We start from the raw sequence: 27100 nt of genomic DNA on the forward strand, positions 1-27100 counted from the left end.
TGGCCGGCTTGGCAGTCCGCGGCATGGCAGACGGACGCGGGAGGGAGATACATCTAGAGAGCGCATCTTTTCTGCTGCAGCAACCGAAATGGAAGCGTCGCATCATCTACTGTATATCTTTGTATACGTATCCAAAATTGGAAGCCCGATTGTATTTAACGAGAAATAAAATGCATCATGCCACCCACGCTATCTGCAGGGTACAGGGGGAGATTAAAGAAAACCAGACCAAAAGAAAAACACTGGAGCCTTTTGGTAGTTTGACCTGTTTTTGTTCCCTCTCAATCTCCTGCAAATATCTGGATTTGCAATTTATGTTTTTGTTATAGAATGAAAAAAATGCTCACTTTACTCAACGACACACAACCTGTAGCTAACAATAACAAAATCAGAGAAACTGATCATTTTGCAGTGACCTCTTGCAGAGCTGCGTACATAACACAAGGCCATATGTAGTCAAATTGACAAAAGTGTACATATTGCACTTTTAAACAATTTATAATACTAAACCGTCATGACAGGATCTGCTTCTTCAGGCATCTCACACGCAAAATTTCCTGCAGGGCTTTGACTGTAAAAATCAGAGGTCAGCTACCTTTTTGAAACTGAGAGCTAATTCTTCAATACTGGTTTTGACATGATCGCCTTTATAACGTTCCTATCACATTGCATTGGTGAACTGCTTTTAGAAAAGACCTGCGGGCTACTCGATTGTGTGGTTCTTGTCCGCAGGCACCATTTTGGTGGCCCCCAAACATGCAAAGTACCGATGTACAGTAATCACCTCATATGCCTTTGCCCCTCGACTTTCTTTTTTTTTTTTAAACATATGTGCCGATATACATTTTGCACAACAGATTAAATTTGAAATCATGGAAAACAGTTATTGTCCAGTGACTTCCCATCAGTCCTTTAGAGATTAAATGGGTGAAAGCCTATTCCCTCTGTTTTATTTTCTGCTGTTGCCTAGCAACTTTAGGCTAGAGTGAAAATGGAGTGGCCAGTGATGCTGGAATTTATGAATGAAATATAGAAAAGCAAGGAGGTAGGGGAGGGAAAAGCGTGAGCTGACTCTCACTGCTTGTGTCACTACTGCATGCGCTCCTTTCTGGCCTCATTGTTTCATAATCAGGAGAGCAGCTATACTATCAGCAAAACTATGACGAGCACAAAGCATCAAGAGGGAAAAAAATATACGTACATACATATTCAATTATTATGACAAAAAATGTTTTTTTTTTATAATATTGGTGGACCTGCATACGTGTAAAGTAATGTTTGAGGAAATGTGATTTTATGAGTTATCAGGAAACTTTTGTAATGGATTCTTCCCTTTTCTTTAACTTTGCAAAAGCAATCAGGGCGCATGAAACATAACACATAACATTCTAGTTATTTCTAGAGATTTACGATTCTATACCTTCCAAATAATGGCACACCTTTTCTGATCATGCAAAGCTCTAAATTGCCATTGGCAGTAGGGACTGTTCACACATATGAAAACAAATGTCTTTTATTAAAGTCATTATGTTTTCCCTTTTCTGCGTCCAGCAGGGATGGTATTTATTATACAAGTAACAAGTGCTGAGCTGTAGAACTCTGAGCATTCTTACATTGCCAGGCATTAATCCAAGATGTGGTATCTTGCTGCGCATAATTGTGAGCGTTTATTAAGACCATTTAGCAGACACTAAAAATGACATGTAACTTAAGCTTTAAATTTGTTGGCATGATCGTTTGTGATGTTTACCTTAGCTGTTTTCTCCCCAGGCATGCTAGAACACTTCAGTAATTTCAAAGTAGCCTAATGGTGTGATCCCACCGAGATCATCTTCATGGCAATTTGATGCGATTCTCAGTTTCCCTTTGTTTAATATAACAGCAAAACAAGCTGGATATGTTAGGACTTGTGAGGAGGTTTTATTTTTATGAATTTTTATGACACAGTACAGCGTATTTAGTTTTAAAACTATTTTAAATTAAACTATTAATAAATCATCAGTATAAAAGTAAAACAGACAGTGAGATTAATAACCATCTAATTTTAATCGGCACAGTGTAACATTTCATGACATAAAAGATTGATATTCTGGGAATAGTGAAAACATGTTTTCATTGTATGAGCTTGATTTTGACTATTGTTCGCATGCAAAACCTTCATATTTCTTTATGAGGAGCTCCATGCCTAAGCAAGTAGGTCTGTGTTCTTGGGATTGACACTCAGCAGATGTAGGCCAGTATTCGATCCACGTTTTCTCTCCGAGAATGTAATGGAACCTAAAAAGAGGAGGTTGAAAACAAGTTGATGTTTCAAGTGCATCAAACAAAACTAGCATTAATGCAAAAAAAAAAAAAAAGAAAACTCAGGCACTTACGTTTGTGTCTCGTCATCGCTGTGAATATCTTTCGATGAGCCCATGATTAAATACGACTTGCCTATGTCCAATTCTAAAGCATCCCTGCAGTGTGGATAACTGAGGAATGTGCGTAGTTGGCCTTGGGCACCCATATCCTTATTTCCTGCAATGGCAACATGAGAGAAGAAAGTAAGTATATTGATCAAAGTCTCAGTTTCACATTCAGCAAATGTGAATATTGTGAAAAATCAAATCTCACTACCTTCTTTGATGACTTGGGTCACCCGTGCTTTGTAGATGTCAGTTGACAAACCGTCATGAAATGCTTCCAATTTTATGCGGTACACTGAGGACAGACGAGTTACACATTATTGTCTTACTAATTTCCCCATCATCTAAAATGACAAATAAAAACTAATATACTGTACTTGTCTTACCAAAGTCTATCTTGCTAGTCGGGGTACTCTCACAAGACTTTTGTGCACGCAAATCATTACTGATTTGTCCCTTCTTTTGTAGACTGCAGTTCTCTGGGTGGGGGGAAAAAGAGATGAATTAACTTGATGTAATGATGTGATGCTAGAAGTCAGGGTTTGTTTGTGTCCTGTCCGGCAAGCTCTTACAGCTGCACACAGTGGTGGCAATTCTACTAATACTTGGAAAGAATAGTTCACTCTTGCTTTCCAACTGTGAGAACAATGCTTTACAAAAATGTCAAATGTAATTCTGTCCAGACAAAGTGTATTTCTCAGAAAATTCACTCGATACAGTCGGAGCTGTGTTTCGTCTTACCTTCAGCACAGGTACATTCATCCTTTGTGCATAGTTTCAGCAGCTGGCCAGCTCTCCTCTCGGGATGGTAGAATTTCACACAACGCCTCTCTGCAAAGTAGTTTTGTTGCAGAAATGGACAGGATGTATTGTTTTATTTGTAAAATACGGTGCAAGAACGTTGCTCTACTAAACGCCGGATTTTCTTCCATAAAAATCCCATCTACGTATCTTTAAAAAAGTGGCTCACCATCATAGTATTCATAAACAGACACAGCAGCCGGTTGTAAGATGCCAACTTTCAGGGTCTGGATGATCCTAAAGCTGATTTCCTCACGACGCTTATGAGAGACCTGTGGAGGTGGTATGACATAAAAAATAAAATCAAGCAGCTGTCGATGATCAAAAGGGAAATAAGTGTCAGGGGCAAGGTGAAGAGATGTCTGTCTTACTTTGTCCAGGTAGACGATGAGAGAGCCCTTCTCTGACAAGGCTGTGTTCATCTCATACTTTGAAATGATGGGGGCACGACCTTTGGACAGCTACATGGAAACATACAATCAGGAAGTGGTTCGAAGCAATGGAAGAAGGTTTGTCTGTGAGGGTTCATACCAAGCCCATGTCGTTGTTGTCAACACGGAAGCCAGTCAACAAGCCAATGTCCAAGATTGTCATGGATGCATCATGCTCTTTGCTTTTATACCTGCTCAGACATCAAACAGAGAAGTATTTCTTGAGAAACTCAAACAATCTGATTTTTTTGGGTTGAAAATGTTTAAGGGACCGAGGCAGGGGGTCAAGAATCTGTGTATCATATGTTCATTTGTTTTTCAAAACAAAACAAAGTAAATACAGTAATGAATTTGTTTCTCAAAATTTGTTCCAAAATGGTAAAAACGGATAATTACTTGTTGCACAAATTGTTGCTGTTATTAATGTGAAAACATGTACATACGTAGGTGTTTTTCATAGGAGAGCAACAAAATGGGGGAAAAAAACATACAACAAGTAGCATGGCCTTTCCATTGTTACAAACATCAGATGTGGCTCCAATAAAAAAATTCATATTTTCCATTTTAGAATGAACATTGATACAACAAGTACTTATTTGGTTGTTTAGACTTGAAAATCAAATAAAGGAATGATACACACTATGACAAGGATCAAACTTTGCAACCTCACTGTTTGCTAGTCTTCTTTTTCTTTTTGTACTTACATAACCTCTATTTTTAGCGTGTATATCTTCTCTTCCGCATCAATTTTTTCTGGGAAGACAGTATCAGACAAAAAAAATTATGGTTTTATGTAATCAATTAAAACCCCCAGACGAATGATCAAATGATCAAATACAATTTTGAAATATGACAAAATATTAAAATTACCTGGAAGAAGTTGCACTGATAAGTCAAAAGTCTGACAGTCACTTTCTTTTTCGGAAGGCAGGGCATAATACAACGACACCATCTGTCACATTGACAACATCAAATTATATGATGGAACTCATTATAAAGCCATGGAATTTTTCATACATACACACGCACACACACGCACACACATGCAGACCCTATATACATAGTAAATCATATATAGCCCTCATCATAAAACAAAAGGCCATATAAATATTGTGGGACTTGAGCCTAACCAGAACATAATTAGTTGACTTACTGTAAATGTTGCTTCTCCACTACCTTCGGCTGTCACTTTGATATCTTGATTAATACTTTTCATCTGTGGGTTAAAAATACACACAGAGGCTTTTATAGGAACACATTTGGACAGTAGCAAGAATGGTAAATAAATGAGATGCGAGGCACTCTCACCTCAGATGTTCTTGTGGTATGAAAGGTTTGCTTGTTGAAGTTGTATTTGAGAGGTAACGATCTGCCCGGCACGTCAATATCCACTTTCAGATCATATTGTGGCTCTTTGGCACTGCTCCAGTATTCCGATATTGCTTGATACACCATAATTGTGGCCTAAACGGAGGAAAAATGGGAAAAGGATTCAACAGAGCCCAGATGACATGAATATTGACATCGAATCTTCTCTCACCTGAGTCGATCCATAGCCTCCGCCCACCTTTCTCTGTTTGTTGAACCATCGCACCACCAGTCTGGCATCCTCAAAGTGCTTTATGAACAGATAAAAAAAGAAAACTTTGCATTGTATGTACAGTATACACTGTAGGAATGATCAACTACTATTTCAAATTTTATTAAAATAATACTACAGGACAATTACGAAAACACTTGCTTTTTACATTGATTTTGATAAACCCAGTTTGTTTCTGGAAATATCTGTATTTTTGTTTGTATTATATTAAACAAATTCACATACCCCAGCCTTGACCAAAGCCAGAAGAGCATAGGCTGTTGCCTCCAGTGTATAAATATGTCCCTTAGGCACAGGCCAATGGCTTAACTCTGCAAAGGAAAATAACTGGAAATTAATATTTTATTATACTTGTTTTTTTCCCCCTATAGTCAATCATGATTGTTTTTGTGATAACTTTAATTCCCAGAAATCTCTATTCTGGTAATCACAATGCTATGGCTATTGCTATTAACTATATATTTTTTTACTTTGGTAAAATGACACTCTTGTTTTTTTTTTTATTCATGAATATAAAATACCAAAAAGTGAAAGGAAGACTGTTTCAGAATTCACCTGGGGAAGCGAACTTGAAGAGGATGTCCTTGTTCAGCTTATCCTTGTTCGCTAAAGCATACGATGTTATGGCTACAGCATACGGGTTGGTGAGGCTGGGCAGACGCTTTTCCAGGTAAGCAAGTGCTTTGGCTTCGCTATCTTCCAAGCTCTGGAAAGAAGGAGAGCAAAGTAAGATGGGGGATCATGAAGCTTCCTAAGGTCAGTTTTTGGGCCCCTGGTGTTCAGTCTGTGTATGCTGCAATCAATTCATGTGGCAATTTGTGTCACTGCTTGAACCAAAGTAACAACTGGATGAAACAGTTTTATTCAGCCTGACCAAAACCAAACCCGAAGTAACTGTTTCCAGCGTGTTATTCGTAAGTTCTGAGTCACTGTTTTCAAAAACCAAATACCAAGTCTGAAAATCTTGGTGTGCTGATGGATTCGGACCTGACTTTCAGCAGTCAATTCAATCACTTCAAAAATTGATGAGCTTAACACCGATGTAATATTTTTGGAGTATGTAAAGGAGTTGGTAATTAAAAGATGATTGGCCGGGTAATTGGGGTAAAGTACTCACATTAACAGTGGCAGAGCAAAGTGCGCGTGACTCCTGCATTGCAATGAGATTGAAGGCCGTCATTGAGGCGTCTGAGTCCCCACCTCGCACGTCACCCTACGCACACGCACAATAAATCGACAAAGCCACGTTATGATCAAAATGGTTGGCAATACACAAATCACAGCAATGAAAAAGGATTGCCCTTACAATCATCTCGCCGTGAACGACCGTGCCCACTTCTCTAAACATGCCGTCAGGTTGCTGTGCATTGAGAATAAGAAACTTGACAGCATCACAGATCACATCTCTTTGCACTGCCACCAGCTGGTTGGACATGGAGAACACTTTGGCAACATAGGCTGTCAGCCTGAAAGACGAGAAGGCCAGCACACCTGTTCATTTGCATATCAAAGTTCTTGACAGAAGGACCGATTTAAAAAAAAATAATAATAATAATAATAATAATTGCTTGACTCACCAGCTGCTACTCGCCTTTTGGGGCCACACAGAAAAAGAACCATCCTTATTTCGGTAAGCAACCTGATTCTTGTAGCCTGTGCCCAAAACAGAGTTTTAAACATCTTGATATTAAATTATAATGTCTTTCATCATTGGCAGTTTAAGAGATCTTCAGCGTATTGGAGATTTTGATTACATCTATTTAATCTCTGCTCCTTGACCAATATCATGTCTTACCAGTTTTTATGTGTTGCAGTGCTTCATTACGTTTTTGAAAGCCCACAGTTTCCCACTGGTTGGTTTTGTCCAGATACGTGGTTGCAATTACAGGTAGGCTCATGTGGATCATGTTCTGCTCTCCACAGCCACTAGGCTGATAAATCAGACTACCCATTGATGTCCCAGCAATGGCATTTTCCACAAATACACCAACTTGTTCTCTACCTGCAAGCACGCAGACACACGCAGTTAAAAACACCAGCTCATATTGTTGTTGCGCAATGTCCTATTTTCATCATGTGATGGTACATCTTTTTGTCTATTTATTGAAAAGTGGATGGATTAAAAAAAAAAATTAAAATCTCACCCATCACAGAGATCTGTGTGACAGAATCTGTGCCCGGTACCATATCTTTCTTTGGAATTTGACTGTTGATGATGACTTCTTGTTTACCATCTACGGTGTGCACACACAAGTTTGAAGGTAAAATGCCAAGTTATAAAAAAAAACCACACACAACACAATTACAACGTTCTTCTCAGAAAGTGTAGTTGAATGCGGAAACTCACTTATTCCATTTTTAGCAGGGTCAAGGTCTATTACCTTTGGAGCCTTAACCAAGACACCTTCAGGCTAGAAAAGCAAAAATTAAATAGAATAAAATACATGGTTATTTTGTTGGTTGCTCCAAACCCATCATTGTTGGATTAGGATAGTAGATCTTGTATACATGCATTGAAAAATGTATAATCAAAACTGAAATATATTTAGAGCATGTATTTTGCATGTATGAATGTATTTTGTCCATCTTTAAAATAGCATTAGTTTGGTTAGAAAGCGTACAGTCCTTCTTGCTCTCCAGTGGTGGCGCCCTTCCTCATGTACTATATATAAATTGTCTAGTCCCTTCGAATGGAAAAAGGGGAATTTATATAGTGTCAGTGGTAAAATATGTATTTAGCGTTTTTTTGTACTGCATGCTTCTCTGTGGCGTATCAAATTTAGACATTTGTTTTAACCTTACAGGGACTTTGAAGTGCTTGCTTAGAACACTCGTTTTCACCAGCATCTAAATAGTGATTTTTTTTTTCCACAAACAGTGTAACCTGTCGATAAAATTAATAAAAGATTCCACTCTTAAATGTTTCTTTACCACAACTTTCAGCTCCTTCATTATTCCATCAGCGAGATGGGAACCGCTCACAGCTGCTTTGACCTCGATACCAAACGTTCCTTTTTTCATGGGAATGATGATGTAGGGTACAGCTAGCGTAGTTTGGGGCCCCATTTCAACTTCCTGGCTGAACTTTGAGCGCTTGGAAGCTGCACTGCACACATCCGCTGTCTCAAACAGGTCCACACGCACCTCAAACACAAAAGTGGAGAAGGGAACTGAGAGATGGTCTAGTTTTATGGTGTCCACACATTGCGACTAAGAACTGAACGTCGGATTCATCTCGTCATTCAGCAGAGTGAGCACACACGGACTTACTGTGATTTCGTCAGGGCTGTAATTGTGGAGTATTGCCTTGATTTCAATCTGCTCTCCACGCACAACCGAATAAGGAAGCTTGAGGTCAATGAAGAAATCCTTCTGTACTATCACCTCTAAAGGTTCACCGACACAGATTCCTATAAGATAGTAATTGGATTAAAAAAAAAAGCTCAACGGAAGGAGCATTCAGAGGCACTAAACCGGCTTTTGATTTTAAATAAGCAGAGCCTCACCGTGAGTTTTGGATAAGCTAATACCCATAAACTGCCATGTTGTTATGGAGTCACGCATGGGCTCCATTCTTTCAAATGATGTTGTGTCACTGTAAGAAACAAATATATATAATGTATCATATATATTTAATATAAATCATTTTCCACAGGGACTATGTTTAATTGAGTGCTATATGAAAAAAAATACTTGGCTACCTTGTAACAAACAAGAACTCAAAGTTATGTTACTTGAACACATCTCCTACAGTGTTGATGTTTTTTCTTTGCACACAGCTCTTGCATTGGATCTTATTTGATGTGCAGATGTAGTGACAGTACCTATTTAGTATGTGTTGAGTGAAGATACGACCAATTTTCTTACCAGTTACGTCTCTGTGGAGGGCAAGCAGGCAATTTGACCTCAGTCCAAAGCCAGCTTTCAGGGAAATTTGTGCGGGTAACAATTTCAATGTTGTCCAGGTAAACGTGATCATTCTTCTCACCTTAAAAAGAGATTTAAAGTCAGAGAGTTATGAGAGGCCGTCATTTTGCTGTTGCCTGTGTCCATCGCGTACTTCGAGCTATTTGAAGGATGTCTTGCTTCATCTCAGCTCTCTGGCCCTCCAGTTCTTGGCAGCAATACACGAAAGCCGCGACACACTCTGGTCCATCAGTGATGTACTCGCTGCGCGTTTCACAAGTGTATGAGAGCCGCGTTTCCGCCATGCCATCCAAACAGCAATCCCTCTGTAGTCCTTGATATTTACTTGCTGAAAACAAAGGAAATGAGTAAGACAAGAGAGGCCACAATCAATATATTGATGATTTGCTGTCTAGTGCAAGTGCGGGATTCCTTTTCCTCCCACTTTTTTGCCATACAATGAGTAGAGGTGTTGAGATATCCTCACCTAAGGTTGTAGTAACCTGTAGCAGAGTTGAAGCTCGTTTACTCCTGCTGGGTGCCGGACATTTCAGCTCTGGAAATGCAACACAGTTTAGTCATGAAAACGACCACCCGGATACTGATGAACTCCAGAAATAAACTGTTGGGCATCTGCTTTGTGAACACAACTCAATCAAATGGGAGACTGGCAATTTATAATTAAAAAAAAGTGCAGATATTATTGCCATCAATTTAATTCGAGGAAGCCTATTTGAGAGTCAGGGGCGGATTTTCTTTCTTTTTTTTTAATTTGCATGTTGTGAGACCTAATTTGTCTGTTTCTCACTACAGCTCAGTGTTGCACGATAAAAGAATGTTGATCCACATGGTGAGAATCAAGCATATTCAAAGTCCTGGTTGTGTTTCAGGACCTACCCTTTTGCCCTAGACGAGAAATGGCCTATCTGCTGGAGCCGATTCTTCCCATCAATCTTTTTTTTTTCTCAATAAATAAATAAATAAATAAATAAATAAATAAATAAATAAATAAATAAATAAATAAATAAATAAATAAATAAATAAATAAATAAATAAATAAATAAATAAATAAATAAATAAATAAATAAATAAATAAATAAATTCAATATCTGACAGGAATTTATTTGAGTTATTATGCTAATGTTGCCTCTATTGTTGATTCAGGTTACATAGAATCTTTTATCTTGCTAATCGGGGTCTTTAGACAGAAAGACAACCAAATCTGTCACCTTGTCGGTAAGGGGTTCCTTGGGCAGCGTTGGTCTCAAACACCAGTCCAGCGTCATAGAAGACACTCATTCCATCTTTGCCGCCACCTGGTGTGCAGCCAGTGTCGTGCTTTTCCACAGCCTCCCACACCTGTTAAGCAAATACAAATCTCCTAAAATCTGCAGCATGAGAATTGTCTAGACACTATTTGTATGATTGTCTTGTTCACAATTATCTCTTTAAAATTATGCAAATTTTTAGTTACTTTTACCAAAATACATTCCTCATCTGGCCGTACTGATCATATCGACCACCAAACAAAATAAATCAAAAGTGGTTGCCTTTTTCTGGGTCAGACGAAACTTCTTGTTCAGAACATAAACGCCTTTGTCAACTGCCACCAAGCCCACTGTGGCCTCCGGGTCTCCCGTGACCCTTAGTCCAAAGATCTTGCGAGGTTCAAAAGATGGTGCACGTCTTGTTGATTCCAGTTTGAGCTGAAATTAAAAGGGGGAAATAATGAGAATCAGACATGAGTTTTTGACTTATATAATCATCAAACTAATCATTTATACTCAAAATAAAACTTGATGAGTTTGTGTTCACTTTACCGTGCCCATGCAGGAGTCCTTGACATCCACCCAAATCGAGTCTGACACCACCTCGCTGTTATCTGGACGGTAGTAAGCTACGATACGGAATGATGGGAGCATATCTTTGGTGATGGGAATGATGACGGAGATCAGAACTTGGCCAATGGTCCTATGACGGCCAAATTTCACCAGTTGTCCTCTGCCGACGACCTTCAGAGACAAACGTTTATCTGTGAAAATCATAACTATCAAACACGCAAAGAAATGGGTTTAAAACGATTCTCACCAAATATGTGATGTCAGTATCTCGAGTTGGTGGCTTGTTTAAATTGAGGTTGATTTTCAAGTTATCTCCCAAATCCAGCTCTGCTGTGTCCACACCTGCAAAAAGCACACTTAAGATGGCGTCTTAAAATTGCTTCTGCACTGCAGGATATCCTCTTACCTATGTGGATGTAATTTTTGCTTTTGGCATTATATGGGAGGGCTTTCATTGTAGCAGTTGCTTGCCTTCCAACGAGGATTTTAGGATCATTGGTCTTTGCCTGTAATAGAACAATACATACAAGCACACAAAGTATTTTAAGTTAACAAACAATGCAAGATTTAACAGGCTATGAAAAGCTGGCGTACACTGTTTGTCCAAATCCTTTGTTACTTACGTCAATGGTCAAAATTGCATCCCTTGAGATTGTATTGACAGTGAGCTTGGCAATGCCGTTGTCTGAGGTGAAGCCATGCACTTCACCGGGGTTCACCACCACTGGGATACCTCGTGCTGGAGTTTCATCAGGATTCGTGACCTTAAGCTGCCCCCCAAGAAACAAAAGAATGCTTTGTCAGCAAACATTCAACTGATTTTCATTCCACATTGATATCATAAGTAAAATCCTCCATGTTTGCCATTGGAAGATAAATAAAAATATATTTTCATAGATGTTATCATCACCCTATCATTCCATTACACGACCATTCAACAGTGCAGTCGGTCACTATATTTACCGTAACATCAAAAGTCATTCCTGGTTTAAAATATGTGGGTGTCTTCCTAAACTCAATGGTGTAAGGAGATGTCACAATGCTGATGCCTCTCAATTCTGCTTCTACCATTTCACTACCTGGAAACACAAAACAAACACAGAAAGAAATGCACTCTTATACCTAAATTGTAATTGAAGCTCATCCCTTGCAGCTCATTGGTGTGATTCTTCGGTGAAAAATAATTCACAACGCTTTCTTACCACTCAATGTCATAACGCTGGCAGACACAAATATGTGACTTCCCACCAAATCATCGATGTTTGGGACGGTTTGTATCATCTGTGCTTTCTTGAGTGTGACCAATCCACGGCCTTTCTCAATCTAAAAGTCCAAAATACAGATATATAAAAAAAAATAAAGTGAATTTTATGTGAAGATGTTTTATCTGTGCTTTGGTTCCATCAGTTTCATTTCTCCCTCTATATAAAATAATCTTAAAAATGAAAAAAAATTATTCAGTATTTGTCTCCAGTGAATAAATATATTCTATCTGTGTTATTATTATTACACACATTGTACTATGCAGTTTTACAGATGCCATAATAATAAAATCCGATGCAATTTACTGAACTTACAGGAAGTCTCTGAAGAGATTCAGGAAAACTTCTCTTTTCGCCATCCTTTAGAAACCCAAAGACCACAAAGGCCGTCCCATCTACCTCTTTACCAAATAGATACCTAAATCAAACACACACAAATCAACAAGAGATGTCAAACACAGAGAGTCTCTTTAGTTTAGTACACCAAAATGACTTTCACTTACGTGGCTCTGATATCGACAGTGAACTCTTCGCTATCCTTATAGAAGAAGGGGACCAAAGGCGTTAATTTGACTTCAAAACTGGGGAGCACTGAAAATAAGGAAAATATTTGATTGTTCCAAATTGGATAAAAAGTAACACACTTTTTCTGTGACGTCAGTTGCAAAACAGTCGGGTCTCACCATACTCTTTAACTTCAAACTCTGCATAGAAGCTCTGTTGTGGGTGACTTTGGAACCTGGCGACGATTTTCCACACTCCAGGACTACACACAGTCATAAAAACAAATTTTGTCAAATGTCATGCATTTATGTTTTCAATCTCTATCATACACTTTCATTTCACATTTACATTTGTAATGGGGAGAGTTAAAACGATGAGCTTTTCATATAGGATTAGCATTGTATTTACAGGTTAAAAAAACACATCTCCATTTATGAATTAAAAAACATCTAGAAAATGTGAAAAACAGAATTAAAAAAAAGATCACCTGACAATCTCAGCAAGTTTGAAGTTTCCAGAATACATCCCTGACTTCAGAAAGACTAACTCAAGAGGTAAAATGACCTCTTCGGGTGTCTGAAGACAAAGAACATTGAACAAACATCATCATTATCCACACAAGTTTCTTTCTGAACAGGATCATCAATCCATTCCATTTCATGTGAATCACATCTGTATCATCAGCTTTCTGAAAAGCTGATTGTCTATTCCATTGAAAAGTTTCTCCTAACCATCATCTCAATGATTATGGCGGCAGCCTCATTTTCATTATGTTGATCTCTCTCAATAGGCTCCATGCTTGGCGTCACTCCGAACATTCTGTAGTTCACTGCAAGACAGGAAGACAGGTTTTAGGTGCTCTCCGTTGTTTTGAACCCAAAGGCTGACTCCACTGTTTGCGCACGCACCCGTGCTGTCGGGAGTGTAGAGATTCTTGTCTGTCTGGATGAAGATGTATCCAGACTGAAAGGAGACGAGCACAACCTTCTCCAACAGTCGGTCAGGGAATTGAGCTTGCAGGTACACATACTGCTTCATGTTGGAGTCTTTGCTAAAGTCCTTGCTTTGTAACTAATTAGAGAGGAGCACAAGTAGCAAGGAAAGATTGTATTTAATTACTCAGAGACTTTTAAAAAATATACTTGCGGTGTCTCTTTTACCATAATTTGCCCAAGGCCTTGGAAGTTGTTAGCGCTATTAAGGGTCACAGATGCCTCAGAGCCAAGCTTTTTGGCCTTGGTTGGATGGTTCATCACTTTTATTTCCACCTTTATGTCACCCCCAGTGCAGTCTTGACACTCCACAAAAATGTTTTCTGTCGCTCCTACCCGCAACAGGTTGGGGGCGGACATCACCTGCCTGTAGCACATTAATGTGAGAATCATTACACAGCATTATGTACAGCAGCACAATATAATCACACACAGTAATGCGACTCTATCAAAAATTCAGTCAGTATAATTAATGAATTTTTATTTTGTAACTGCACCAAATACTACATACGTATTTTATTGGTTTTTCTTTAATGTTTTGCAAAATGTTTTTTTTTTTTTAAAAGAGGGACTTGCTGGATTTGCTTCTTACTTTCTTTTTTTCCAGTGAATAATGACAAATGCATTTTCTCCCCCCACCATTTTGCCTCCCTTTCTTATCATTTTGATCATGTCACAACCCTATTCTGAAACCCCCCGTCAAGTTGTGTCTGAGGATAACCTCACTCGCTCCCAACCTTACATGGACTCTGCAAACAATGAGTCAACTATTGATTGTTAAGGAGTGAAATCCAAAATTTGCTAAGTACAGCATTTCATCACTGCTCTATTTACCATGTTTGATGTAATCAAACAAATATAACTATTTGACTAAATTACCTTGACTTGTGGAACTGCAAACTAACTGCTAATCATTATGTGAATGGCTAAGCCAATGTTTACAGTTTCTAAGTGTTATTAATTCATTTCAAATGGGGCGATGTGGATCAATGGTAGAGAGGTTGAAAGTTTGATCCCAGCCATGCGTCCATGTCAAAGTGTCTTTGGGCAAGACACTGAACCCCTAGTTGCTCCTGATGGCATGTAATCAGTCGCTGAATAAAGCAGCAGTGTGAAGCGTTTTGAGTGATCGATAGATAGATAGATAGACAGACAGACAGACAGACAGACAGACAGACAGACAGACAGACAGACGGACAGCCAGACAGACAGCCAGACAGACAGCCAGCCAGACAGACAGACAGACAGACAGACAGACAGACAGACAGACAGACAGACAGACAGACAGACAGACAGACAGACAGACAGACAGACAGACAGACAGACAGATAGATAGATAGATAGATAGATAGATAGATAGATAGATAGATAGATAGATAGATAGATAGATAGATAGATAGATAGATAGATAGATAGATAGATAGATAGATAGATAGATAGATAGATAGATAGATAGATAGATAGATAGATAGATAGATAGATAGATAGATAGATAGATAGATAGATAGATAGATAGATAGATAGATAGATAGATAGATAGATAGATAGATAGATAGATAGATAGATAGATAGATAGACTGACTGACAGCTTGACAGACTGATAGATAAAAGTGTTAAACAGTGAGTCTACTTACAATGGAACACCATCGGCCAGAGAACACAAATAAGCAAAGGCCAGTGAGGCCAGCAGCCACAGAGGAGAATTACTCATAGTCTCCTCGATCCTGAACTGCAATGTAGAGTTCAGCGCTGCAACGCTCTCCTTTTATCTTCTTCTCTCAACCGGTCTCCTCCCAATGCGTCCACAGAGGGCAACAACATCATTTCCCAGCAGCAATTGCCAAACTGCTTGGATTGGCAAAGGTCTGCTTTTAAAAATCAATGGCTTATTCAAATAATGAAAATGATAAATGAATACTCACATTTCTGTAAAAACACTCAAATAAACAAATGTGACTATATTTGGATAATTTGGTGTATATCAAATGCAAATCGACACTTGGGTTCATATTGTTTCTATTTCACGAGCAATAATTCAATCGGAACTCAAAACATGTCAATGCATTTGCATTGGTGTTTCTTCAGGTAATCTGACTTTCTCTCCATCATGAATTCTCTTAAATTTTAGTTTAAATCCTGCAAAATCAGCGTAAATAAAGACTCTCAGATCAAATAAACACTATCGATTCTACACAATAGTGCTTTTAAAATTTTTGGGTACAGTCTGTTACTGAAACGAAAGGTTCACTTTTTTGAGCCAGCCGGGTCAATATATTTTTGAACATGCCCTAGCTCAAAAGGTTAAAATTGTGTAATCCCTGACAAACAGTTTTTGGTGTTTCAGCAACGGGGAATTTTCAAGGATGACAAACTTGTGCTTGTGCTTCTATGTGAAGCCCTTTGAGACTGCTTGTGATTTAGGGCTATACCAATAAACTTGACTTGACTTGACTTGGCAAAGAGAGACGACGGCTTTCGATTTCAGTGTGTATAGACTATACATGAAATTGGCAGAGAAAAGCAATAATTTGGGAAAATTAAGAATGATGGCTTTGACCTTTTTCTGTCCATTTAATTTATCTGGAACTCGACAAGAAAAGTCGATAGTTTTCCCATCCCTCCCAACACTGTCACTTAGAGGTGAAAAGGAGACTAAACCAATTTCATGTAATCTGGGGGTGACATTATAGCTTTGTATCACACATTTTGTCACCCCCACGTGACATAAAATAAATGCTGGCCTGGGCAGCCTGCATGGGCAATCATGCCAAAAAATGCTACTTGAAATATATGCTCTTCTTGGATGCATAATTATAGCTTCTGGTGAGCAATGGCTGCTATCCTGTAGTTCACACAGTTGTTGCTTCTATAAATGACACAACTAAAATTATACATATATTTACAAAAATTAATCAAGGGCCACGTCTACAGTGGGTGAGGGCTGCATATGGCCCTCGGGCCGCCAGTTGCCGCTACAATAATATCTTGCTCGTCCTAAAAGTTGCTGCTGATCATGCTATTTGTTTGCAATTTTGTATTTAGACTTAATTGCACGTTTTTTTTTTAAACCTTATTCATGAAAAACAAACTAAAATAAACATTCGTCCATCTCGTTAACTGAGAATGATTCTGATTGGCCAATGTGTCACATGACCTGCTTTAGTTCAACCAGGTAAAGGTATCGTGTCACCGAGTTTCGGTTGTGCCGAGGGCACGTCGCTGTCGCCCAGAATCTTCCGTGTCGGCTTTAAACTGGGACTTCCACGAACGGTGAGTGTCATTTCACCAGGACACGTTCCGTCTTGGGCAGGTCATCTGCTTTCAAATTACGTGGTAGCTCTAAATATTGACTGCAACTAAGAAGCCGTGTTAGTCTTGCGGCTCCCAGTAGTCAGCTGAGCGAACAGGTGGAGCAGGACGGGCTGCATTCCTGCCTGGCTCGCAGAGAGCCGCATCCCGATCAGACTGTCAACACTGTTATAAAATAAACCTATATAATCTGTATCACCTGATGTGAAAAAAGTATACCGCTCCTATCTCAGATGCATTTTGAAATGCTGTCCAAAAGAACTGTGGGGGAAATGCATTATATAAGTAATCTGACTAATTTTGGCCTTTTTTTAGATGCTCTATGATTATTTCTTTTATGCTTGTTCCAATGTAAGGTCCAAGGACACACCAGACCTTCTTTCGTCTGGTTGGTTAAAACATTGTCTCATTGTCCAATATGTGTGTGTTCTTTTACCCCTAATTACCCACTGAAGTTTTTTGGATCAACATATTCTGGTATTCGTTTCACAAATCACAAATACCTAAAAAAAATCTCCTGCTTAAACGCGGATTGATTTTTAGATTAAAAACTATTTGACATGTTGCTTATGCTGTTTTGCTTATTTAATTTTGTTAAAATATTCATAACCTCTTTGCAGCTGTCAGTCACCATGAAATTGCAAGCAACCTTCCCACCCACGGTGTCAGCTCTCATCTCCACCGTGGTTCTTCTCCTTGGCTTGATTCTGCTACTTCTGCTGTGCGTCCTAAAGAAGAAGAGAAGAATGGAAGGAACCTACCGTCCCAGCGCAGAAGAGAGGAAACAGATCGGAGCAGCTGGATCTGAAAAGAACGGTCTGCCTTTCCCTTTACCCAAAGAAGAACGCCTCATATGATTATTACACCAAGTTACTCCATCACTGACCCTTTTTCAACTGTTTGGATTAATTTGCTCACACACTTCTAGTGATGATCAATTCTTGAGTTTTGCATCGCAAAACCTCTGACACACCAGACAGTTCTTTTTTCCCCACCTCTATTTATTCACTCATTGGACAGAACAGACTTTCAAATCTGTCACCAGTTGTGCTGCATGAAAAGGGGAATGCAAGTCATTACGTGACATTTGAGTTTTGCTCCATTCATGCAAAATTGTCCTCAGTCTGCTACATGAAAAGATTTGAACTGAATTTTGCCTTCTTTTTGAACAGATGTTTGGTGTTTTTTTACTCAACTCTGCATTGTCTTGTCTATTTATATATACTTGACTATATGTATATATATATGAAGTACGTATTAAACTCGTGAAGGATTCTTATTAACATTGACAATAACTGAGATGCACTTTTATTATGCTCACTTTTGTTATTAAAAATGTGTACTGTACATGAATAAAGAATATATGCATGTCACTCATTACTTAGACACGACCCAAAGTTTGTCAAACAATACACTGAGGTATAGTTCTTTTTTTTAATAGGTTTTGTTTTTTAAGCGGAACCAAAGTGTATCTCATATTCAGCCAGTCTGGTCGCTTCAAACATCTTTTTGAATTCTGACACTTTGACAGTGACCGGGCCACCCTGCTCATGCTTGATGGTGCTGTGAGAATCTGAATGGCTGCTTGTATTATACGATTGATATGTTTGAACAGTGTTACTGCTGTTTCCTGCGCTGTCTTCCTTGGACAAGTTCTTATTCCTTGATTCCTCCAAGAAGCCTTCGCTGGACAGATGACATCCAAGTACCGCCTCTTTATTTTTCTCCACCAGGTTTCGACTTTTCTTTTTTGTTGCATCCTCCTCTATTTCAGCTGTTTTCTTTTCGCCACGTTTCTTCTCATTCTGTCTCAAATTTGCGCCATTTTCCATCTTTTTCAGCACTTCGTCCTCAAGCCGCTCAGCTATTTCCTCCTCAATGCCCTGTTTTAAAGTCACTTTCCTTGCCGATATTTCTGCCTCAAACTTTACTTCCTTTGAACTAGTTCTGTTATGGACTTCTATTCCATGGGTCACATTTATCGCTAGCTTACTGTTCTCCTGTGGATCTCCAACGCTTCTCAGCACCCCTGCTTGTTCTACTGATGCATCATCAAGGGTCAACCAATCTGTGATCTCCGTGAGTGTCTGCACCTCCTCTGACTGTTCCGGATTCCAGCTGTGGAGGCTGCCACTGCCGCTGGTGGACAGAGAAAGGCTCTCCTGGCTGGGATTGACTCGGCTAAACTAAACAGAGAATAGTAGTTAATCGAAGGTGAAAAAAAAAAAATGCAATTAAAAAAACATGGACTCTTAGCTTACTGACTTGTAAATAATTTGTTAATAATTGTGCCGCAGTGTACCACATGGTGGTGAGAATGTTAAAATTTTACCCAAGTGAAAAGCCTTGACGATTACAGTAAACTATCGATTAAGCAGTATGATGAACCTCTTCATTGTTACTATCCGCAGTACGTGTGGCGTTATTTAATGTGTCAGTTTGACGTTCTTACCTTTGTAATATAGTCATGACAGTCTGGTCCAAACAGATCCAGGCTGCGTGTGCCATATAGCTGTCCCCGCTCATGTGAGCTGCGGGTGCTGAGTGTGTCAAAAATCTCGCTTAGAAGATCCATTTCCTCTCGATCACACAGCAATTCTTCCTCCTTCTCATCATCCTTTTCGAGCTCAGAGTCATGCTTTTCCCTTGGCCCAGACATTGCCCTTATTGATACACAGGGTCAAATGAGAATATATACATCAGCTTAATGTGTGGTTAGGGTTACTTCAGGGATACTTCAAGTCATCTGGTAAAACTTGTTACACTATTTCAGTGTGTCTGAAATTTCTGTCCATTCAGCCAGAAGAACTTTTGTGAAATCAGAGCCACTGATGTTGAACCTTTGGAGGGCTTGATGGCTCAGGCTTACTTTCATTTAGTTTTAGTTCATCCCAAAGGCGGAATTGAATTTAAGACTATTCCCACAAAGGAAAACCATACCCAATATGTCCTGGTAAGCTAAACAGTTAATTGGTAAACAGGTAACAGGTCTTTATATTTGTTCATGTGTCTCACCCATTCCATGCATCTCCAGCTGCCTTGGCTTCCTGGCCTCGAGTGACACCAAGTTTGGAACCCGGCCCACGAGGACGTGACTGATATCCAATTTGGAAGTAAAAGAATTAATGAACAAATAGTGAAAAAATGTGAAAACAACACACAAAAGTAAAGCAAGACACATCAGTGGAAAGCATTGGATGTTGTGCTTTACTCTTCCCTTATGCAACTGTCAAGTATGGAAAACCATTCATTCATTCATTCATTCATTCATTCATTCATTCATTCATTCATTCATTCATTCATACATACATACATACATACATACATACATACATACATACATACATACATACATACATACATACATACATACATACATACATACATACATACATACATACATACATACATACATACATACATACATACATACATACATACATACATACATACATACATACATACATACATACATACATACATACATACATACATACATACATACATACATACATACATACATACATACATACATACATACATACATACATACATACATACATACATACATACATACATACATACATACATACATACATACATACATACATACATACATACATACATACATTCATTTATTCATTCTCAAGATGGACAACAAGGATTTCTAATAAATGCTCGATTGGCTTTGCATTGAGAGGCGTTGATGGACGCAATATTTTGTTTACCATTGCAAAGTGTTGCGTATTTGGCAGGCCATTCTGCAGGCAGTCGGACGGAGCGGAACGGTGTGACAAGGATCCACCTCTCTGAATGGCTTGTGTTTGGCTGAAGGCCTGCCTTCCAAACATGCATACACACAGACACTTGTTGGTGGAGCTACAAACACACACCATATATGAGCATAACTGCAACTATGACACTAACGCACCTTATTTTTTGACCTGTTTTTCAAACCTGACTTTGCGATGCCTGTCGCCTGATAAAGACAAAGTGCAATATTGTATATAAAGAGTCATTCAAGTTTAGCAGACGGTTAACTATTAACATTCCTCAGCTTGCATTCACCCGTATGTTATTTGTTTTGGACTTCATGTTGAGGATCAGCGCTCCTCCCCCTTTCTGTCAAAGGTACAATGGTATCATGAATTGTGCAACAATTTGAGAAGATACTTTTATTTGTTTTTATCTATGACTAACTTACCTTTATATGATCAACTAGTTGTATATAAGATTTACGCTTTCCTGTAAAAAAACAAAAGTTCAACAAGTGACAGATTCCTCCATCCACAATTCCTTTCCACTACAGTACATTGTACTTACCTGTTGTTTCACACTCAAGGATTTCTTCTTCACAGAGGTCCTGTGGTACTTTTCCTGTGTTCAGAATATCCAGGCGTTCATCAATAAACTGAAAATATTTCACAAGTTACCAAAAATACTAATATCATATATACATTATTTCAGGAATGGCTCATATTTTCATATTGAAATGGGGCCATGCTGTCTGAATAAGTCAGTCCACTTTAGTTGTATACTGCACGCACAAAAACAAGGCGATGCTCAGACGTCGCCTTGCACCTGTTCGCCAGAATAAACATGTAAAATAATACCATAGTGGTGTTCAATATTTACTGATACCAATGAGGTGCATCATTCCTATTATCCTGTTAAGTAAACAGCCCAAATTAAGAGTAATGTCGAGTCGTAATACCTAACAGTAAGAAACTTTACTGTATTTTACCTTTCAAAAGTTTGGGGTCAGACGATTCAGTGTTTTCTATGAAAACGAACATAATGGCACAAGGATTTTCTAATCATTACCATTCTAACACAATTAGTGAACTCAATGGAAATGGGCCTTGATACACCGACGTAGAAAAATCGAGTTTATCTAAAAAATAAAGGCATTTCTAAATGACCTCAAACATTTGAACGTCTATCCATTTTCTATAAAGGTTCTCATCATTACGATCACTGGTGAGCTGAATCCTATTCCGCAAACCTGGACTGGTCTCCAATTAACCGCAGTGTACAGTGAGAAAAACAACCTTTCACACAATTTAGATTTTTAGTCAGAGTACTCTCAGAAATCCAAAACCTCTCGTATGTGAGGCAGAGGTGCACTAGCCCACCGTGCTGTCCATGAATGAAATATAACAAAAAATAGAGCTTATACTTATATTATGATGCTATAACAATGCTAAATGAAATAAATGTAAAACACCACAAGTCAGATAGTCACAAATAGTCTTGGATTGTGCAATTATTTTATAGGTGAAGATATTTTCGCCCCAGATTATCATTAAGTATCTACAGCACAGTTAAATATTTTTGTCCAGTAGAGAGCAGCAGACACTTAGAGGAGCCAAGTACCGTACCTGTTTGAAGAACTGCAAATGGATGGCACTCTGAAGAAACTGCCTCATACTGGATGACTTATGATCTAGAAACAAATCTTTACTGAAGCATACCCCGCCCGCCTGGAAAATTACAGAAACGTTTACAATATATGATTATTAGTAGTAATAATAATAGTATGTAATATATGCATGAAAATATACAAGAATAAGAAATCAAATTTCACCTCAAACATAAAAAAATATTTTTTAAGATATATTGAAAAAAAAAAAAAAAAAACTACAGTCATCGAGAAGTAAAAAACTAGAACCAGAACCAGAAAGAAAGTTATGAACCATAAAAACATTAGCATGCACTTTCAGGCCATATGATAAAGCACCGACCTTATGATTTTGCAGAGCATCCTTGTATCCTCCAAACAGCACAGACTGGGCCTTGAGAAAGGCCCGTGAGACGCCACAGCCAGCAGAAACCACCTGGCTCTTCAAACATACTTTTAGCGCAGACCTCTGGGGACAGATACACTGTACTTTTAGAAGTGGTGACAAGAAGGTTATACAACATACGCTCGTACAGTGGAAGAAACCCACACACTCTTGTTCAAATGCCAGGTGATTGCGACATAATAAAATTCCAATATATTTAATTTCCAAACTTTTTACATCTCTCACGATCTCTTTTCTCAAATTAATCTTTTGAGGTCAAGGTCAAGTGTTTTCACTTGCCAGGGAAAATGAAATACAAATAAAAACAAATGCCCTCACTGTTCCAGTACTTTTGGATGTGAGTGTATACATTTATCTTGTTCAGGGTCACAGCAGGGGCTGAAGGGGGCTTGTGAAGCAAGCATTGAGTGGGACGAATGGGAAATGAGCCCATACCATCTGAAGGATCATTTTTCACCACTATGGATGCAGGCACCATTTCAATAAATACTGCACATTCAAACAAACACACAACACACACATAAAGATATATTACCACATGTGAAGGTATTTTCTTCAGGTCATTGAAGGGGGTTTCCAATGTGTTTGCATCCACATTCAAAATGACAACTCCTTCCAATCCTTGGCTCCTCACCCTCTGCCAAACCATTAGGTGGGCATGTTCAGAGATTTGTGAATTTCAATTTCTTACCATTATTAAGTGGGCATGTTCAGACATTTGTGAATTTCAAATTCTTACTTCCGATAGACTGCTGTGAACTCCAATAAGGTACGGCATAGGTGCGCTGTAACAAATCAGATGTGACACATAGAAACACAGATTACAGACTGATAGGCTTACCAACAATAGTCCAAAAGGTGAGGTGGCAGGACTGGGATGAAGATGTGTTGCCAGTGCATTGGGTATAACAGAGCCCCAAGTGCGTGTACGCAAGACGTCAGCTACAAACACAATAGCACATCATATGAATGGTTATAAAATGTCATTCAAAACAATGAAAGAAATACATACGGTGCTGAGTTTGCGAGCAAATATGATGATGCGTCTTTCAAACAACATGCTGGCGTAGAGCTGCAGAAGGTTCGTCACGTCTACGGACACCACCAGCTCTGTTAAGTTCCTCTGGTGCACGCACACACACACAGCAGCGTTGTTAGTAAGTAAAACTTGGGACACTAGGTTTGATCCTACTACTCACGTTTTCGGGAACAGAGGGGAGACCGAGATCCGGAGCCATGAAGTATGGAACCTTATCAAAATGATTCAATGTGATTATTTGGGGAAATGACACTGGTCAGCAGCAAATATAACCCGAGATGCCGTTAAGTACCCATAAAAGTAATTTTGATTTCAGTTTTTTAACTTTTATCCTTATTTTTTTGTGATTACGTTCAACCCGTAAATGTTTGCGCAATAGAAATTTCACCATGTGTTGTAACGTATAAGAGGAATCTCTATGTTTCACAATTTTGAATCTACTTGGAGATTTAATTTATTCACTGGACTCACCACCTTTTGTCCCTCTGGGTACCGGCAGGCCTAATATCATTAAATTCACAAATACGTATTGCTACTGTACATATGTAGGACTATAATTGGAGATTTACCATCTGCAGTGTGATAGAGCCGGCTGTCAATGGTATAGGTTCGTTGTAGAGTGCAGCAAGCATCACGTTCATCTCATTGGTCTATTAAGCAGATAAAAGTGCTCAGTCTAATATTTGTTTGGAACATATGTGCCTGGATGCCATTAAAAACTCACCTGCCCCTTACTGATGTATACAGCTAGGGTATTGAGAACTTTATAAAAGACCTCGAACCAGGGAAGGTAACTGTGAAAACATAGAGTCATTTAACCTGCCTTAAGCGTTTTCCCTGACATCTTCATACCTGAGGATGCAAAGACACATCTGAGCACTGTTGCTGAGGCGACAGAAGCCAAAGCGTTGGCAGCCCTCAATATCAGTCAGAACAAAAGTAAAGTGCTGCACAGCCACTTCTTCTCTCACCCTGAATGAGAGATGTTATTGTAAAGAGACTGCAATAACTGGAAAAACTAGAATGTTGCCAAAAGTGGAAAAAAAAAAAGCCAGACATTTGTTTGCCCTAGAAATGTGTGACAAGATGCAGCTTCTGCTTTTAGTGTGTAGTCTGACAAGAAAAGTGTAGTAAATGACAATGGAGGGAGCTTCATTGCATGACGTCCAGCATAGGTAAGAAAATATATTTACCTCTTATGTTCATTTCAAAAATTCTCAAACTCAACAAAATATCTCTCAACTCAGCAAAAATAATTGCCCACCTACCCTGGGCAACCCTGTAGCTCCGCCCCTGAAGAACTGAAGAACCTCTTACAGTCACATTTGGTATGTGAGTTTTTTTAGGGGCCACGTGAGAAAGTTTTGTGAGAAGTTTTGCTTTTGCTTGTTGTGAGAGTTTTTGTTGTGTTATTGAGAGTGTTGAGCAGGAAGTGAAATGTTTTTTTTTTTGCTTGGTGGGGGTAAGCGTTTCTACGGCACATGTAAGAGGTACTAAATCTTATATACACCTCATAGTGTGAGGCCACACAAAAGGGAGCCCTGCTAAAGGTTCAAACAAACAAACAATGAAATAGAAATTCAATAGGTAAAAAGACAAATCAAATGCTAAAAAACATGTAAATAGTTTTTGTGTCTTTGTTGTCCTGCTCACTAAAACCAAAATAACGCCTATTAACCGAGGTAATGATAGAAAACTTACCTTTGTATATCGTATGGGAAGCAGAACCTGGTTAAGGTTTGACAAGACTCCTACAAAGCAGATTATTAGTTTTGTGTGCTAGATGCAGAAGTTGACTGTAAATGCCATACTTTGTGTTTCATAGACAAATGCAAGGGTGTACTGTACCTCATCTCTAAAGTCATCCGGGAACTGAATACATACACCCGGATCTGCAGCACACAATTACATATTATATCACTATTGTGACTCTCAACCATTATGGAGCCAAGGCCAAGTTGTTCACCATCAACTTTTGTATATAGAGCGCCATGACAACTTAAACAAACAGTAGATCGAAGAGATTGCAAATAAATGTAGCATGTTAAGGGTCATACTAGGAAATGGATTGCTTTCATGTTGCTTTCTAGTTCAAAGCAACAGGACAAGCCATGTGGTTGTCAAACCACAGAACAGGAAATACCCATGGTTACAGATTGTGTTTGTACCATCCATTTCAGGCAGTTGTTTGGCTTAGATGGCACTGCTTGACATTTAACAGCATGTACAGTATGTATAGCTACTGTCCTCTATCTTGTAGGAAGACAGATTGATTGCTGGAGACAAAGAAACTTTTGTGAGGAACATTTCCATTACTTAATTTGGGAGTGTATTGGATGAGATTCTGTTGATAGTAATGGACAGTGATGGAAACGCTCACAGGCTTTGTTGTAAGGTACAAGGGACTGACCTTCATCTCTGGCTATGGGACATGATGCCTCAAAGAATACGATGAAGGCTCGCTCGGGATTTTGTCTGTGAAAACAAAGTCAGACGAGAACCCGTCACATTTGACAGCGGAATGTCAAACAGTAACCCTAATAAACATAAAAGAGATGGAAGGCTTTCTGTGAGAAGCACATTCTGTTGTCCTTTCAGTTGACTTAACGTTAAGGTCATGCAATGTACTCACAGATCTGAGAGGAAGTGACAAACAAGACAGCAATAATAAAGTTTTCTCTTGATAATTGATAATAACATACCTGATTCTGGAGCCCATGCTGTCTGAATGCCACTGTGTCCATGTGTTGGTCCCGAAGGGGCAAGATCCTCAGCAGGTTCTCTCTCTTGCCATTCAGGAAGACAGAGGGAAGTAGCAGCAGTCTACCACAACCACTGCTGTCTGCGTGTGACTGAGAACTTCCTGCTTTATGTCAGTCTTGTGTCATCATGTGTGCATGCCACAAAGTCAAAACTTCTATATGCACTTGCCATTAAAAGCATATCTATAGTTATTTATGATGTAAAGACTCTCTATATACACATACGTACACACATGCCATGATGACATTTTAAATTGTGATCAGGCAAGCAAACAGTGGAACCACACAGTTTCTTTATTTTCTGCTCTATTTTATTCACCTGGCCAGGGGTGAGCTCGAATGTTTGTATCATCGCTTTAATATAGTTACACAAGAACTTTCTTTTTTTAAAAAAAACAAGAGAAGTGTGCCTTTTTTTTTTCTTTCCCTGACAAAGCT

At 38.8% G+C, this 27100-nt stretch overlaps 2 protein-coding genes across 4 annotated transcripts; both read right to left on the reverse strand.

The window, feature by feature from the left end:
- Positions 1-2022: 2022 nt before the first annotated feature.
- LOC133151213 (complement C3-like) lies at positions 2023-15532 on the reverse strand. 2 transcript variants are annotated; one of them, XM_061274046.1, is made up of 43 exons: positions 15380-15532; positions 13914-14112; positions 13662-13824; positions 13485-13582; positions 13241-13329; positions 12933-13015; positions 12753-12840; positions 12565-12667; positions 12190-12310; positions 11951-12066; positions 11611-11757; positions 11394-11493; positions 11235-11329; positions 10967-11158; positions 10697-10852; positions 10376-10505; positions 9634-9702; positions 9301-9495; positions 9108-9228; positions 8747-8835; positions 8511-8650; positions 8172-8384; positions 7588-7651; positions 7385-7474; positions 7036-7242; positions 6818-6893; positions 6547-6706; positions 6358-6453; positions 5796-5946; positions 5466-5551; positions 5181-5258; positions 4949-5104; positions 4794-4856; positions 4511-4592; positions 4345-4393; positions 3741-3831; positions 3581-3670; positions 3379-3481; positions 3150-3239; positions 2795-2887; positions 2620-2703; positions 2376-2520; positions 2023-2277 (listed from the first exon to the last, which is right to left on the reverse strand). In XM_061274046.1, exons 1-43 carry the CDS (start codon positions 15454-15456, stop codon positions 2136-2138), a joined length of 4980 nt encoding a protein of 1659 aa, XP_061130030.1. In that variant the 5' UTR covers positions 15457-15532; the 3' UTR covers positions 2023-2135. The 2 variants fall into 2 exon arrangements, with proteins under 2 accessions (XP_061130030.1, XP_061130029.1); XM_061274045.1 differs by having other exon boundaries at positions 3379-3670.
- A 2518-nt stretch (positions 15533-18050) lies between these two features.
- Positions 18051-26762, reverse strand: dennd1c (DENN domain containing 1C). Of its 2 annotated transcripts, XM_061274047.1 has the most exons (22): positions 26603-26762; positions 26311-26375; positions 25749-25792; positions 25602-25651; positions 24753-24872; positions 24625-24694; positions 24470-24550; positions 24061-24111; positions 23874-23984; positions 23703-23803; positions 23601-23646; positions 23397-23498; positions 22799-22924; positions 22436-22537; positions 21378-21465; positions 21259-21299; positions 21123-21176; positions 20986-21033; positions 20783-20890; positions 20070-20149; positions 19507-19717; positions 18051-19240 (listed from the first exon to the last, which is right to left on the reverse strand). In XM_061274047.1, the coding sequence occupies exons 1-22, from the start codon at positions 26617-26619 to the stop codon at positions 18506-18508; spliced, it is 2451 nt and encodes an 816-aa protein (XP_061130031.1). In that variant the 5' UTR covers positions 26620-26762; the 3' UTR covers positions 18051-18505. The 2 variants fall into 2 exon arrangements, with proteins under 2 accessions (XP_061130031.1, XP_061130032.1); XM_061274048.1 differs by lacking the exon at positions 24753-24872.
- Positions 26763-27100: the final 338 nt, after the last annotated feature.

Source organism: Syngnathus typhle, linkage group LG3 (genome assembly GCF_033458585.1).
Source record: "Syngnathus typhle isolate RoL2023-S1 ecotype Sweden linkage group LG3, RoL_Styp_1.0, whole genome shotgun sequence".
Lineage (NCBI taxonomy): Eukaryota > Metazoa > Chordata > Actinopteri > Syngnathiformes > Syngnathidae > Syngnathus > Syngnathus typhle.

Coding starts and splice junctions, on each gene's coding strand:
- dennd1c (XM_061274047.1), bottom strand. Junction 21,034..21,122: donor CCAAAACAAATAACATACGG/GTGAATGCAAGC, acceptor TGTCTTTATCAG/GCGACAGGCATCGCAAAGTC. Junction 19,241..19,506: donor GTCATGACTATATTACAAAG/GTAAGAACGTCA, acceptor TTCTCTGTTTAG/TTTAGCCGAGTCAATCCCAG.
- LOC133151213 (XM_061274045.1), bottom strand. CDS start 15,456: ATGAGTAATTCTCCTCTGTGGCTGCTGGCCTCACTGGCCTTTGCTTAT. Junction 8,836..9,107: donor CCTCCACAGAGACGTAACTG/GTAAGAAAATTG, acceptor TGTTTCTTACAG/TGACACAACATCATTTGAAA. Junction 7,652..8,171: donor TGAAGGAGCTGAAAGTTGTG/GTAAAGAAACAT, acceptor TTGCTTTTCTAG/CCTGAAGGTGTCTTGGTTAA.